Here is a 17,423-nt window from a genome sequence, read left to right as displayed (position 1 = left end):
TTTTTTACTTTTTCTAAACTATGTGTTGGACTAGCATGTTGGTGTACTATATAGAAATTCTAAACTTCTCAAGAATCACACAGTGATTTACGGCTGTTATGAGGACTGAATGAGGTAATCTATGTAAAGGTTTAGAATATGGACCAGCATATGATGAGGTCTCCATTAGATTGAACTCAGAACCATTTCAATTCAAAAAGGTGTGAAACTAACCAGTAATGAATATAGAGGACTTGTCATTCGCATACAATGAACCAGGTATTTAATTTAATGAAAGCTTTTTACAAACCTCCACTGAGAAACTTGGAATTCAAAGATTTTCTCTTCCGCCTTACAAGCAGAATTGTGATATCATTAGAAAAATGTTTACAACTTTATAGGAAGGATATTTGTAACCATATGTATGGCTCAAGATAAAGTCCAACTAGTAAGTTTGTTATGGATCTACTGAAAAAAAGCCCAACTATTCTCTTGAATAAGTTAATTGCTAGCAAAAAAGCTGTATTTGGGATTAGGCCCATTAATAAAATAAATGATTTAGATTTCATAAATTTGTCTAAATTCCTCAAAATGTTTTTTCTATGTGTGAATACAAACACACAAACACACTCATATACACACACTCTTCAAAGCTAAGAACTTATTAAGGATTCTTGGGGAAGATTACTATACACTGAAACATCTATCAGTTGTTCTTCCCTTCAGGCAATATTGAATGATCTTATGTAATACCTGCAACATAGAAAAAGTAATTTGAAGTGGGGTATATTATTATGTATAAGAAAATGTTCTTTACATATACAGACAAATATAGGATCTTTCAATTAAAGTTGAAAACAGTGGTCTAAATACACTGGATGATTAAGAATTTTCAAGAAAAACATGATGAAACAAAATTCTGATAAACATTTTGAATAATTTTTTGATTACCTTTCCCACATGCCTTCACATGAGCTTCATCTATTTCAGTATTTTAATCATGATGCTTACCATGATAGAATCATAACTGTTAAGTGTTTCTGTATATACTTATGCATATTTAATTTCTCCCTTTTCTTGGAAGTTAAAAAGGGAAAATGCTTCACTGGGTTTAATTAGCAACAACCTCCTATTTTCCAGTGAATTTTTCTCTTTGATATTTCTTTCCCTGTTTTTGAGGTCCTGAATTTGTTTTTGAATTTATTGAAAATATGACTGCTTACACTAATGGAAAATATGTGTATTTTTATATAAATGTTGATTATAAAAGATTATGGATATTAAACATTTCATTAAATACTGAATTTCATCCTTTAAAGCATGAATTCAATAAAGAAAAAGATTATAATCTGTCTTGTCCACACTGTTATGAGTGATTTTGATACAGTGTCTCTGGTTTCCAAGCATGGATATTAAAAATAACCACATCACTCCCTAGTTCAAATGTGATGCTTCTATATAATCTGGAAACCCAAGGTGTCCATGGGACCTCAATTAAATGGAAAATAAATGCACTACAGGGTAACAATGAGTCAGCTTGATTTCCTTAAAATTCTGAATCTTTTTATATGAAAAACAAATCCTGGAAATTGCTTCAAAAATATGCAGATGGTTGTAAGACTTTCAAGATGAAGAACAGGATCAACCTATACAGGTTGGTGTTTGGTAAAGTTATTAATATTAATAAACCTATTGATAGGTCTTGGATCTCAAATTAAATAATAAACATCTCAGTGCTTCGCAGGTATTGTCTAAGGCATCAAGAATGAAGCATTTGAAAAAAGTCTTAATTGATGCTGAAAAAACATGATTTTGCAGAGGGTGACTTGATTTACTTCCCTTGTCCTCCCACTGAAATAATGCCAGGCTGTGCCAAATATAATAGAGACAGACTCCATCGAGCTTTGGTGCCCCTCTACAATCTACAATATCATGGCAGAATTCAGTTCCCTTAGCTTTAGCCAGGACTATAAAAAGAACACCTCATAAACACATGAGATTACAGATACATCACACACACACACACACACACACACACACACCAAAGAAAAATACGAGTGAAATAATAGCATCTATGTCCTTTTTAAAGCAAACTATGAAACATTTAAGAAAAAAAATTGGAAATGTTGCTCAAGGGGCTCACTTATTCAAACCTGAGATAAATTAGAAAGAGAGAGATCCCTGAAGATTGCTAAGCAGTAACACTGGCATTTTAAATATCACTGAAGTTTAAAATAATTCCTAATGGGTTATATTTGTTCCATTTTTATATTTAAAAGATAGGAACACGATTAGGAAGAAAAAACAAAACAGACACTATCTTAGGACACACGATTTTATAGCTCATTAAAACAACTCTCAGTGCTAAATTAATTCACGTGTTCCATTTCGTCTTTGATTTCCAGTCTTTAGAAGAAGAAGATGCAATTTAATTTTTATCTAAATTCTGTGGGTGTGATATGAGTGTTATTAACACTCTTCCCATGGTATGGCACACAGCAGGAGGTAAAAAAAAAATATTTGTTGAATAAATATTAGCTGAATCAGAGCAGCAGCTATACAAAAATGAGACTATCTCTGTATATGTACATGTACTTATCTACATTTTGTACATACCGTAACTCTTTATGTCAATGTACAACTGCATAAAGTAGGCAAAATGTGGGCCTAAGAGACCTCTGTTAATATATTAAAAACATAATTCCTGAAAAATTGGCATTATTTTAATAAATCAGTGTCACTTTTATTTTGTATCTTTAAAATGGTTTATGGAAGGGAGAATAATTTCAAACACTATGATTCTATAATTTAAAATAATTTTCCACGGAGTGCCTTCTCTCTCTCCAGAAACAGCAAAAGTTCCCTTTATCTAAACTTCAAAAGTTGAAGAAGTGAGTAAAAAAATACACGGACGTGAGAGAAATAATTGAAAATCCCAATCCACATCATCGGAAGATCTGAACTGTCAGGGTATTATTGGGTTCAAATAGGATTTTGGCAATTAAAACTAAAAACAAGACTAACAAGCGTAATTTTTCTGGCCACTCTACCATAAATTTTAGTAAAACTAGTGCCATCGATGTAGGTGCAGCCCTTTGTCAAAGGTAAAGATGGGTCTCTTCTGTTGTCTTACAGAAACTGCTATTTACAACTATTTTTTACATATGTACATATTTATACATTTTAAATTTAGAGTCAGATATTAAGTGGAAAATGTAGAACTTACAAGAGCAATGCTTTTAAAGTGTCTAGTAATGCATACCATACAAAGCATTTTTACTGCTTGCCTTCAAGCATGATGCACTTTCTCAGACTCATACACTCCCCTAAACTCTACAGAAGATCTATGTTATATTAAAATGTGTAGGAAAATAGGATATCTTCCATTCAAAGTATGAATAAAGTGTATATGTTGAAACTATTTACATGACAAAGAAGCTGTAATTGGAAGGGAATTAAAGAAATACATTTATTAGCTCATGTAACAATTTTATTTTATTATGGATTATGGATTACCTTTTGTGAGGGAACTTTTAACGTCAAGCCTGTCTTCACGGCAAATTCTATTAATAAGATGCATTTGTGACCTTGGTATTAATACAGTCATGCAAAGCACATAATAGAATCACGTTAAAACAAAGAAAATGAAAAAATAAATTTAAACGAGGCAAAGGAAGAGCAATTTGTGTTGTGATTTTGCTTATTTCCATACTTCTTTTATTGATTTTATGAACATACTTATTTATGCACTATACTGAAATACTGTACAAAACTGCAAGAAATGCCACTATTTGACTACTTATGTTTCTACAAAAACACCATCATAAAGGTGTATCTATTAGTAAAAGTCAACTAATAACTGCTAATGTAGATGTGAGTCAAAAGGATTTTGGGTTTGCCAAAAATGTTAAATCGAGGCATGACACACAATTGTTAACTTCTATTAACGTATTTCCGGGGCATAGAGAGTATATTTTAAATATTAAAAGAAAAATGAAATTTACCCATTAATAATTAGTAATTATAAAAAATTGAAAATTGTGGTTTCTAATTTAGCTATGTTTTGTGTGTGCATTCTAATTAGTGTGTGTGTGTGTGTGTGTTTATATTTGTGCATGTGAACTAATCCACAATCTGTTGGTGATGCTTTAAAGTTTCTGTTTAAAAATGTTCAACTCTTACCAAAACCTCTTCTGGTATACAAAGCTGTTGTAAATTTGAGTCCATGAAATTTAAAGTTGCAATTTACAAAAGCAGATTTACATAATTCTTATCTGAAAGCACTGCTTCAAGACAGAAAAATGTGCCAATTAACTGCCCTTTCCTTTGTAATTAGTGGCTTCTGTGTCCTAATGAAAAGAAGCCTTAAGGCAAAATTTGCAGTAAACAGGAAAGAAGAGAATCTTATAAGTGCTCATCTTGATACCGTGACACCTATGAATTCTCATCAGGGGGAGTTTTTGGCACAAGTTTCTAATCCAGTATGAATGTTGTTCCACAGCAGCCAAACTGGACGGTTTTTCCAGTCTCCAGCACCAAGAAAATTTAGCTGATCGATTTCAATACAACACATACCTGGAGAGAGTAAGACACATTTGTCTTTTTTATTTTATGTTTTTAATTTAAGGTAGTTTCCAATGATGAAAGTAATCTGTAGGATTTCAATGTTACTTTCAAATAAACTCTGATACTAAAATGTAATGGCCGTGACATTCTGATAGTTATTAAATTCTAGGCATGATTAACATTCTGTCAAGAGTGACTCGTAACTATTTGAGCTTGTCATGCTGTTATATGTGCTATAGATGCTATACAGAGTAATTAAAAGCTGATTTCAGATCTCTAGTTTTTCTTCTGATGTGTGCTAAAGCTTCCAATTACACTAGCAGGGATTCTGAGCACTCAGGAAGGGAACTGATGTGGCAGATACAACGTTCTATGATTTACAAGAGTTCATCTTGGAATGATGACATTATTTTATGTTATAGTTAGGCAACAGTACAAAATAGTCCCATGTAAGACTTAAATCAGAAGAGTTCAGAAAGTGTGGTAGAGGATCCCCATTTTCATCACAATTAGAACAGTAGGAAATAAATTAGGTCATGTGAAATCCACTTTAAACGAGTTCCTAGGGTAAATCTTTAAAAAAGGCAATAGCTCTTTGGGCATGGGGTGCTTTCTGCCTGTAGTTCCACAAGTTAGCAAATGCGTGTCTCCATTAGAGGTCTACTGGTAAGCTATATAGCTATATACACACTGTACATGTTGGTTCACAAATTAGCAGTTATTAGTCAGACTGTACATAGCAAAACAAAGTTTATGTTCCTATACATCCCAAAGATAACCCATGTCTAGATTCAAGGACTGACCCCTAATACAGGTTCTCTGTTTAAATATGTAGCCCAGTAAACTAAATTAAATGTACCAAACAAAACTGGGAAAACTATTCTAGACATTCTGTCAATTTTGCTAACACTGTTGAAGGTTTTCTTGGCTTCTGCTGGCTTGTTTTCCGGCTTCTTGTTGGGTTCTGGTGTGGTTGCACTCTTGGAGATGGTGGAGAGAACTGGGTCTTTTGAGAGATTCGGGGCATAATTGGCAACAGCCACCGCATAAGCATTGTTCTGTATCATGACAGAGGCTTTTTCTTTTTTCTATTGAGAAATACAAGAATTAACAGAATGTGGGTTGAGCCTGCCACTTAACATTTTCCAAACTCCAGTTCAAATTCTGCAGGAAAGCATCTTGATAAACATCATTATCCATTAGAAAAATCAACTTTAGGAAAATAAACAAAAGGAGTCCTAAAACCATGAGGAAATTCCCAGAGTAATATCAATGATACCATATTCCTGGAGAACCATGTTTTTTATGTTATTGTTGTTTACACGGGAAACAATCAAAACCATAAATTTAATGAATGATGCAACATTTTGAGTCTTACAAGTAGTTATCTAAATATTTGTTGAAAGGATGAGTGAATGAATAAATGGAATGTAGAAATAGTTTGACAAGAGAAATAATCATCTACAACATATGACCTCAATTTCTGAACAAAGAAACTTATCTTCTTTAACTAGGTAACAGCATTTCTCTCCTTTGTGTCAAATGCTTTACTCATATGGTGGTAAACTAACCATACACAGGTAGCAGTGAAATAAATACTAAAAACATAAAAGAAAGATAAAATACAAATTTTGCTTTTTGCCTAGCTCATCCACAAACTCCTTCTCCTCATATTCCTCAGTTCTGCTCCCACCCACTGTAATCTGGTTTACAATTATCTCCTGCCTAGACCAAATTAAATGCTTTGTGCTCTCCCAGCTTGGCTTGACCTCATCCAATCATTAGACACACTGTAGCCATGGGGACTTTTTTCAAGACATAAATGGGATCATGTCACTCCTCACCTTAAATCTCTTAAATATACTCTCATGGTACTGAGAATAAAATCAATACTACTTACCATAGCTTCTTTTCTTTGTCATATACCAGTCCCATAGAATAACTTGAAGTTTTCAAAATACTTCCTTGTTTGGTCCCTTTGGCCATGCTGCTCCCTAACTTGGATTGCCTTCCTTCCATCTTGCATTGTATGTCATCAGTCCTCTCTCATACTTTGGTCCTGGTTAGGCTTAGTCCTCAAAAAGACTTTCCCAACCACTCTATCTAGCACAGTCTTTTTGCCCATATGCACTCCTCACAGCACTCAGTTTATGTCTATCGTGGCATTTTTTCAAAATGTGTAAGTTCTTTCTAGTGTGATTATTTGATTGACATTTTCCTTTCTCATTAGAATCTAAGTTCAGTAAAGTCTGGTGCTATTTCTGTCTTGTTTACCGTTATAAACTTACACTTACATGATGCCTTCTACCAGGTAGGCACATAATATGCAGCTGAATTTATGAACCTGGAAACATCAATAACATTTACCTGCATTTCTATCTAATATAAATGTCTTCTTAGTTATCTAAATGAAAACAAAATTGAGCCAGCTATGAATTATCCAAAACACTGAAGAGTGTAAATCAACAGATGTAGAAGACCAATTGGCCTAGAATAGACTTTCAATTATCAATTATTTTCAATTAAGAATTCTCAAAATATTCAGGTAGAATGAGATAAGAAAGGTTCTCGGGAAGCCCAGAAGATCTGAAAACAGGCTTGGATTTCCTGTCCTTCACTGACACCAGGTTTCTCCTTCCTCTCTATCCCTAGCTTATGAGGCATTCTTCCAGACCTGGCTGGAGTATAAAACGAAAAAGGTTGAAGGTCTACCTTTATGAAAGCTAAAACGGCTTTTCTTCTGTAATGGCACATGCAGTTCCCGTGTTACCAGTGCAGGGGCAAACCCAAGAATATAACTGATAGCGAGATGATAACACCTGCTGAACACTAAGATGTGTCAGGTTGAGTGTTAAGACTGATAGCATTATTTGTGAAAAACTTCACTACTGGGTAGGTGGTAAGTCCAATTACTAACCCCATGTTACAAATTCCAAACTGGAGGCTAAAGAGGTTTTGTGACATAACCAGGTCTCCTGTCTGTTAAGTGGCTGAAAAAGCACAAAAACTCAGATATGTGTGACTTCTAAACCTCTGCTTTAAATATCACACTATGTAATATTTCTCTTGAAGAAGGTGTTTGAAACTTGGGAGTACATTCTTTCCTAAATTCCTAATTTATATCATGAGGTCAATCTTCTAAAAAGACTCTTTAAACCATAAAGTATGTATATTATCATTATTTCAAATATACCTAGAGATCATAAAGAATTTGGACTGACCATGAGAATATTCTTTAAACTCTACCTCTCTACCTGTTTCAGCTTCTAGTTTGAAAGCAGGGAGATAATTATACCAAAGCCATAATGAACTACTATGAGAATTAAATGGACAAATGAATGTTAAAAGCACAATGAAAGTACAGCCTCTTAGCGGAGAGTAGAAATGGTTATGACTCAGTTACAAAGTCTTGATTACTGGCTTACAAGATGTACAGATAATATACTTTATACCTTTAAAAGAATACATAAACATTGTTTGGAGGAATCCCAAAAAGGTGTCATGGAAGAGGGACATTTAAGTTAGGTCAGGATTTATGGTGCAGGGTTTAGACATTTTGAAAAGGAAACATAAATGTAAATGTCCTTTGTTGCAAGAAGAGTCTACAGATAGACTTTGTACTCTCACCAACACCCTTCCTGCCTGACATAATACCTGTTGAGTGTATATAAACCCACAGGTGATGCTAAATTATTTAACAAACTCTGAAGCAGAGGCACTAACAAATCAGAATAGATACTCTGGCCAACCTGAACAAATATTGTCTGTGAACACCCAGAAGGGCTGTCCCAGAATGTACCAGACAAATATCTCCGTTGAATATTTTTGTATGTTGCTGTTTTTTTTTTCCCTAAAACTATGGATAGTATCATAAGCAGTTAGAAATAATTTCAATGTATATTTTTAACTTTTATTGACTTAACTACTAAGAACAAAATTTCATCTTATTTTTCTCTTACTGTTCAAAGACTGGCTTCAATTTCAGAATAGAAGTATGAAGTTTAGAGGCAAGCTTAGTACCTGACAAGATGACAGCTTGGCTTCACAATGTTCTCTAGGAACTTGGAAACTTGATTATTTTCAGAACCAATACCAACGGCAAAAGTGCAATCATCATGAGTACTATCTTTAGTCAAAACCCAGGAGTTAGCACCTGTAAGTTCTTACCATTTCACTGAATGAAGCGCAGGGCACCCTCCTGGTACTAAACCTTCTCAATTCCTGGCCATAGCCCAGTAAAGCCTTTCTGGCTCGGATCTTATAAAATCTTGTTTAAAAGGATAAAATAACTCCCCTCAATTCATTTGAAAATAATAATCACAAATATATAGTAAAGCAAATGTTCCTATCTATTTAAAATTAAAATCATGTAGACAGAGAAAAAATACTATTGAATTCATAGCTGACTTCCAGTTCTTAGATCTGCTAAAGCAGAGTATATAAAGTCCACATATACAATATATTCTATTACTATTCTTTGTAATTCATAGATCTGCTACTGATAGTACTAAAAAATATTAGTACTCTAGGCTATTACTAGAAGATATTACCTTGCCCTCTTCATTACTAACTTCCATTAAAAAGAACCAGATGGGTACATTATATTATAAATCTTCTTTGAATATCATGCAAGCCTTTGATAAAGGCAGACTATGACTATAAGCAGACTAGTATTGGGCCAATGATTTTGACCTTTCCAGACTAACTTTACTTTATCCAGTAAAGTGACTGGAAGTGACCCTTGGCTTACCCTCAGACCCTCAGATCTTTTAAGAGAAATAGTCCAATGGAGTCTATGGTTGCATTTACTATTTAAACCAGTACTAACTGCCATGAGATTATTTTTTATTTAAATTTTGGTTACTTAACCTACAGTGCAATATTGGTTTCAGGAGCAGAATTCAGTGATTCATCACTTACATATGTCACCCAGTGCTCATCCCAACGGAGACTTTTTTTTTTTTTTAATGCTCACATCCCTATATAATGTTTTTGTTTCTTTTGGGAATTAGTCAAGCTCTGATAGTTCACACTACCTAATTTCTCATAGCCTTATTTTAACATTCTGAATTCTTGCCTTAGGTCTCTTAGGGAGGCCACTTCATTAGAATAAGGCCAGGAATGGCTGAAAATATAAGTAAAGAAAACAATGTTAAATAGAAAGAATGAAACCAAACAGAAGAGAATGGTGGAAATGACAACAAACTGACACTGCTATTTTCTATTAATTGTAAGTGACTCTTAAATGGCTTTTGCTACCAATACACAGACGACTGACATAATACCTCTTACCAGAATTATCACCCATTATGTTTCATTAGGTTTCTTTATCTACATGGTCCATAGGTAATTAAAACACAAAATATCCAGAAATTATTACAGGTTACTTTCACTCCCAACCTAATTCTGTACACCCTCCTTTATTCTCTAACCTGTGAAGGATACCACAATTGAGCTAGGAACTGATAATCAACCCATGCTGTTCCCCTAGTTAGATCCATTTTATACTGATTCAGCTCAAAATCACATGTATTGAAACATCACTTCTTATTGCAATAATTACTCTTTCCATGGGCTTCCACTAGTGTTTGTCTCTATAATGGCATGTATACTTTTTTCATTTATTTTTTTTCTTCCACTTGACTTTAAGCTCCTTGAAAGCATAGACTATGTAATGCACAGCTCCTAGCATAGTTCCTGGTACAAAAGAGGCTCAAAAAATGTTTGCTTTATCATGAATGACTGTACTAGAATGATCAGTGTGACAAAAGATATATATTTAGAAAATATACTATATTAAATAAACATATAAAGTTATTTTATAGAATATTGTATTTATGAGATTCATGAAAATTAGATTCCCATAGTGTGTTCTATAATTCTATTATGTAAATGTCTTGAAAGTCCTCAATTTTACTATTCCACATGTTTGTCGAAGTTGTTCTGCTTGTAATTGAGACTTGTATAAGTGGGAAGGGGAAAATATGGCTAATCACATAATCAGTAGATATGTGTTTTTACACGTTATTTGGGGGAAAAAAGAGTAAAATATGCTGCTATAGAATTTGTTGATGGTGTAACTGAAGTGGAATGAAAAGTAAATATAACACCTTCTAATTACATTTTCTATTTTTAAACAATGTTTTATAGGATTCAGAATATTCTGAGTTTATCACTTCATTAGAATGTCTGAATATATATAAAATTTCAAGTCTGGAAAATTCTTGATTGTAGAAATCAAAATGTCTTACACCATGGAGCAAACCAGTCTTAGCTTCCTTAGAGTCTTAGATAAAATATTGTGTTAGTAACTTGAGGAAATGCTCTTGCCAAAATACAGACATCTGTTAGGATAGTGACCTGGGATATGAATAAAAATCATAAGCACATGGCTTCAGAATTGGAAAGAACTGCAGAGATTGTCCTTAGAATAAAGAAATGGAGATCTCATAAATGTAACACTAAATAAGATAGACTTTGGAAAAAACCCAAGGTTGCCAAAGTGGCAGATCTATGCTCTTTCTATATACCGTGTTGCTTTTTTAAAGTCATCGTGGCTACTAGCAAGCCCTTTTCTTATAAAGCAACAACATGCTCCTGGGTCAGGTAATGCTTTTGTTAACTGTCTGCTAACCATCCTCGCTGAGAAAAGTGATACTTACAGAAGATTGTTTGAAGGTTATACAGTCCATCCACTTCTCTAAGTACTCTAAAGTCTTTCCTTGGATTAAATTGGGCCATGAGAAAGCTATATACTTGGACCATATTAGCTTAGCTCCTTGAAGAATTGCCTTCACTGAGTTGTATGTTAATGTAATGCCTTCAGCTTTTATTGAAGGGGACTACAAGAAACATCAATATGAAATTCATTACTGCATTTATTGGGAAAATGTTGACATTACTTTCAACAGTACCCAGCTTTCCCTAATATAAAACCCATATGATATTGTTTTAAAGAATTCATGTAGGAAAATATTTTCTCTAAGAAAATTTATGCTTCCATTTTTTTATTAAATAGTAGTAACTCCCCCCACCCTACGGTTTACTCTGGTAGCCAAGAAGCTCAGAATTTAAAGCTCAACTCCTCTCACTATGGACTATAGCTAATATTCTGGCCCAAACGGTGGACATATTTGCATTCTATTTTCCTTCATCCTGATATCCTACTTCGATTTATGTTTTATTTTGTAATAGTCTAAGTACATGCATTCTTTTGGTAAACTGCCTGAAATGCTTTTGGAAGAAGGCAGGATGTTGAAAAATGCAAATAAATTAAGAAAAAACTTGAAATGTGATGTTTTCTATGAATTGCATGGAGTGAATCACAAAACAATGGCACATTTCATGTTAGTTTGGATACTATGTTGCTAAGTCTTTTTTTTAAAAAAAATTAATATTTATTTATTTTTGAGAGAGAGAGAGACAGAGAGACAGAGTGTGAGTGGGGGAGGAGCAGAGAGAAAGGGAGACAGAGAATCTGAAGCAGGCTTCAGGCTCTGAGCTGTCAACACAGAGCCCAACACAGGGCTCGAATCCATGCACCATGAGATCGTGACCTGGGCTAAATTTGGTGGCTTAACCAACTGAGCCACCCAGTTCCCCCAAATAAGTCTGTGTTTTAAGTAATTTAATATCTAATGTGTTTCCAGAGAATATGCTTTTCTTGGTTAGTGTGGAACCATTGACTCAGATTTAGAAATGGAATCAATATCAAGAGATAAAAGTTACTTATTTTTTAAATTTAATTCAAATAAATTGTGTGTTAACTATAATGCCAGGTAATAGCGGAGAAAATGATAAGTGTGACAATACTATTATCCTCTTAGATCATTATATCATAAAATTGTGTTCCTAACACAATTGTGTTCCTAAAACAATTTTATGATAAAAGTATAATATGGTAAGGTCACACAAAAGGAATTTGTGTCAGGTACTGTAGACAGATAATAGGGGGTGTTAATTAGATTCATTTAGAAAGATTCAATATTAAATAAAATCAGATGGATATTAAGAAATAAGTAGGAATTCCTCAGTTAGAGAAGGAAGAAGGGGCATTTAGTAAGAGGGATCTAAAGTCATGGAGATGTGTAGCAGCATGGATATTTGGGGAAGTTTATAATGGCTAGATAGAGGAAGAATATGAGCATAACTTCAGATCTGTGTTCAGTCTTGGATGTACCACTTAACTAGATGTGATCTTGAGTAAGTAACTTTATGTGACCATTCCTATGGTTTCTCATTTCTTTTTTTTTTCCTTATTGTATTTATTTATTTATTTATTTGAGGGAGGGATAGAGCATGAATGGGGGAGGGGGAGAGAGAGAGGGAGAGAGAATCCCAAGCAGGCTCTGCCCCATCAGTGAAGAGCCCAATGTGGAACTTGAACTTGTGAGTCAGTGAGATAATGACTCGAGTCGAAACCAAGAGTTGGATGCCTAACCAATAGAGCAGCCCACATGTCCCTGTAGTTTCTCATTTCTAATAGAGAGAGTCCCAGGCACATGGTGGTATGCACAATGAATTAACAATAGTAATTTTCTTATTATTCAACACATAAACAAACATATGGAAAGCTATGTACTTGGACGATATTAGCTAACCAACTTGAATAAATCATTAAAGAGTTCAACAATTAATATTAAGATTTCAACAACTTATTAAAGAGCTGAGGGGCGCCTGGGTGGCTTAGTCAGTTAAGCGTCTGACTTTCGCTTAGGTCATGATCTCGCGGTTCGTGGGTTCGAGCCCCGCGTCGGGCTCTGTGCTGACTGCCAGCTCAGAGCCTGGAGCCTGTTCCAGAGTCTGTGATTCCCTCTCTCTCTGACCCTCCCCTGCTCACGCTGTCTCTCTCTCTCTCTCTCCTAGAAATAAATAAGAACATAAAAAAAAAAAGAGTTGAAAAATGAAATGATCAGATTTTTAGAAAGATGATCCTAAAACTAATGTAGAGAATGGATTAGAGGGAGACATGATTAGAGATAGTGAGAAATAAAGAGACTCAAAATAAAAGATAGCAAGGGCATAGTCCATGCCAAAGACAAGAAAATAGGCACCATGTGATGACACTTTAGATGTTAAGGGATATTTCCAAGTTGTTGATATATAAGATTAGGTTTTGCCATAGATTAAAGAAAGTAAATGTGGGCAAGGGAAAGATACAAAATCAATTTAGAAAGTTTTATCTTTGTTTTATTTTTTTTTGAAAAATAATATGTAAAGATTGAGATAGTAGAGTCATGTAGAAATGCCTAGGGAATAGATTGGATATATGATCCTAGAACTTAAAAGAAAGGTATGGGGTACAGTTATAGATAATAACTATGGAAGGTGAGATAAAGGCATGAGCTAACTAACCAATATATCCAAGACCCAGTTCAAAGAGCCAATGGTGAATGATTTATTGAAATAAACACGGTCATGTTATAATGATCAGTGAAGGAGATGAGGCATTATATACCATTACAAATTGTAATAAAGGATGTAATGCAAAAAATAAGGGTACTATACATACTTAAATGGGACTGAATCATTAGGGGGTTGCAGGGTTCACAAATTTCCTGAAGATTGACATTTGTGCCAAAGATGAGTAGGATTATCTACTTGGGGACAGTAAATGGGTGGACACTGCATAGTGTTGCAGATATTCCCACAAATATTATGAGTACAACCCTTAAAGTGAGAATCACATAGTGAATAGTAAAAACAAAAACAATAAAATAAGATCCAATGACTATCTTTGGGGATAAACAAAAGCAAATGTTAGGGAGACTGTATCTGCTCTGAACTTGGGCAGGGACTCTTGGAATGGAATGAATAGGTGGGTGCCAAGCTTTGAGGGCAGTAAGTTGATATTCTAAGCTTTATTTTAAAGAAATGCTGCTGACTTGCGCCTGAAATGGAGCTCTGAAGCACAATATTCAAGGGTTGAATGGAGATCCCTTGAGGAAAATGAAAATTATTATCTGATTTGAAAATGTGGAGGTTATTGGTGTTCTTCTGTTACAGGGCAATAAATGGAAAGGAAATCAGATTACAGTGGGCTGAAAATTAAATTGAAAGTGAGAACATAGTCATTGTAGCAAGACTTTCAAAAAGCTTGAATGGAGAAAAAGATGGCAGAATCTGAGGGTGGTGGGAATGGGTGACACAGGCTTTAGAGAGAGTTTTGTTTCTGCCTCTATGGTAAATGAAACATATTAAGCATACTCTTTACTGAAAAGAAGGAGGCAGCTGTAAAGGAGAAGATGGCTTTGATGAATTGAGAAGAAAATAATAATTGATGGCTTCAATGTTGAGAAAATAACAAGAAAGAAAGAGATTAAGAGCTGGAGTGGAAGAATTAGTCTTAGGCAAGTGGAAGAATGTTGGATAGGAGGGAAGGTTCCAGAAGAACTTGGGGAATTTCATAAGATACGTTCTGTGTATGGAAAGGAATAACAACTGGAATTGGAACAGTTGATCCAGCACTGCAATTTTAGAGTGACAGGATTTTGTAATCTAGATTCACACCTGAGGCTCAAAGTGGTGTAACATCATGTCCAAGATCACAAGGCATCGTAGGCTATGTCTTCTAGCAGAGGGCTCAAATATAGCTTGAATATGAATTGAGTGGATTTATGTATTTGCAAAAACTAACTTTAAAATCACCAGAGTGTAATCTACATATAAATTGTATATTAAATACATATTTCTTTTTTCAAATATATCCTAGTGGTATGTATCTTTGAGTCATTATTCTTATGATGCAAATTAATATTTGACAGTTTACAACTGTTTAAGAACTATTCATAGGCTCTTTTAGTTAACAGACCATTTAGCTGCATTTACTTATGATATCAACTTCAAAAGCAGAGCTTGTTCTAGTCTGATAAAACTGGAAAGGACACTGAAATCATTTTTCAGGCAGATGTGCCACTACTGCTACTGTGCATTCTGCCTGATTTCCTTTCACTACTAAGGATGTGGTTATTTCCAAGCTAGGTTTAAGGAGCAACTCCCAAAATTAATTTGAATTGGGTTGAGTACCCACTGATAAATTCACCATTGTAAAATTTTAAAATTCTTTCCATGAAGGCAAAGAAGTTTTCTCATTGGTGTTACATGTGCAGACTTCATAAAAGAAACTCATTGATTATTCAACCAAAAAATTCTTAAGTGCCTACCTAGTAAGTGGCTGTCATTGTGCTTGGCATGCCTTGCTACAGAAAGGTGAGTAAGAACAAGCAACGTGCCTGATACAATGTTCCCTTTAACTTAACTGCTGAATTTCAACTACTTAGAACTGAAATAATATAAAATTTGTTAGCTGTTTTCCTGCAGATCAGATGGGAACAGCAATGATTTTGTCCTAGATTTATCTTTGCTCTGTGTGATTTGATATGTGGTTTAACTTCAATCCAGCCTTCCTCAGTACTAGGTTACTGCTTTCAGAATGCATCATCAAGAATGCAATTTTGCATTTCTAGGTACTTCTATTTTCCAAGTTCAGGGATAAAGTATTTTATTTGATATGCTAAATCAGTGTCAATTTGATTGGCAACCTCATCACATTAAAAATGACATATCAATGAATATCTATATGGAGTATTTATACCACAAACCACCATTTATCTTTGGTGACATATTTATAAACATGTCTGGCATTTATTAACGCTTCTGGCATTTCATCTTCAAAAAAAGTTAGTATGAAAGTGCATGTGTAACCAATATAACTAAAAAGAAGTAATTGCATAGATAACAATGAAAAAGCAGTACATTATATGGAAAATGAAAACATAAATCAATAATAAAATGTAATGGAAATACTGAAATAAACTAGAAGTTAAGCATAAAAAACTAATTACATTCTCTCTAATATTTATTCAGTGGCTGTCAGTATGCAAAACATTGCTTATAAAATGAAATAAACCAGTACTTATTAAAACTTACACAGTTTACGAAATTAGAAAAAAAAGCAAGACTTTAAGTTGTAACATCAACTGTTTATATGTTTAAATTGCAATATGGTCCTAGAAGTGAAAAAAAATATATTTAAATAACTGACAAAGAAGTAAAATCATCAAGTATGTTATTCCAAATTTACTGGAAGAAGGATTTTAATAGATATATTGCTAAAAATAAAAGCCTTCCAAGTAGAACCTAACTATTAAGAATACTTCATATCTCATTGTGATACAGCCAAAACTTCCTCTTAATGCAGATGAATAATAATCCATTAAATAAGAAAGGGAACAGATGTTATATTAATGCTCAAAACTTCCACTAGCTTTAGTACTTGAAACCTAAAAATGGACACCAATAATTCCCAAAGAAATTACCCTTAAAAACAAGTAATTCTCATAGACTACATGAGCAACTTAAAATTTCTAAGCCTTCCAGAACCTAAGTACTTATTTCATACACCATGTAAGAGATAACAATGGTGACTGAACCTTTCTATCCAAGCATTAGCAATGGGGGTATGTGAAGAGTAACTCAATCCACTGATAGGGCCTGAGATTCTACAACAGGTGAAGTTAAAGGTCACGTTCTTTTCCAAATCTCTTTATTATAAAGCAGTGTGGTACTTAAGAGCATGAACTTCATGGGCAGATCTGCAGTCACACAGAGTTACTAACCAGTTTTGTGAGATTGGGCAAGTAAATGACTTCACTAAGCCTTAGTCCCTTCATCAGACAAGTGAGAATTAAAAAGAGACGCTAGTCATAAAGTTGTAAAGATTACATGATAGAACATATGTAAAAAAACTTAGCACAGTGACTGACACACAGTCAGAGCTCAGCAGATGCTAGGGAGTGGTTTCAACAGAAATACTACTACAACAAGCACTCCTAAAGGATTTCAGGCAAAAGCATACTTTAAAAGAAATCTGTATGACT

At 34.1% G+C, this 17,423-nt stretch overlaps 1 protein-coding gene across 1 annotated transcript in view; it reads right to left on the bottom strand.

The window, feature by feature from the left end:
• Nucleotides 1-3,456: 3,456 nt before the first annotated feature.
• The window catches only part of GABRA2 (gamma-aminobutyric acid type A receptor subunit alpha2), a 128,532-nt gene continuing 114,565 nt past the window's right edge, over nt 3,457-17,423 (bottom strand). The window contains exon 10 of the mRNA XM_077757825.1: nt 3,457-5,633. Within this exon, the coding sequence (XP_077613951.1) occupies nt 5,337-5,633 (297 nt within the window). The 3' untranslated portion in view covers nt 3,457-5,336. The remainder of the gene's footprint in view (nt 5,634-17,423) is intronic.

This window comes from Crocuta crocuta, unplaced genomic scaffold (assembly GCF_008692635.1).
Source record: "Crocuta crocuta isolate KB4526 unplaced genomic scaffold, BGI_CrCroc_1.0 scaffold282, whole genome shotgun sequence".
Lineage (NCBI taxonomy): Eukaryota > Metazoa > Chordata > Mammalia > Carnivora > Hyaenidae > Crocuta > Crocuta crocuta.
This window is presented reverse-complemented; position numbering and strand designations above follow the sequence as displayed.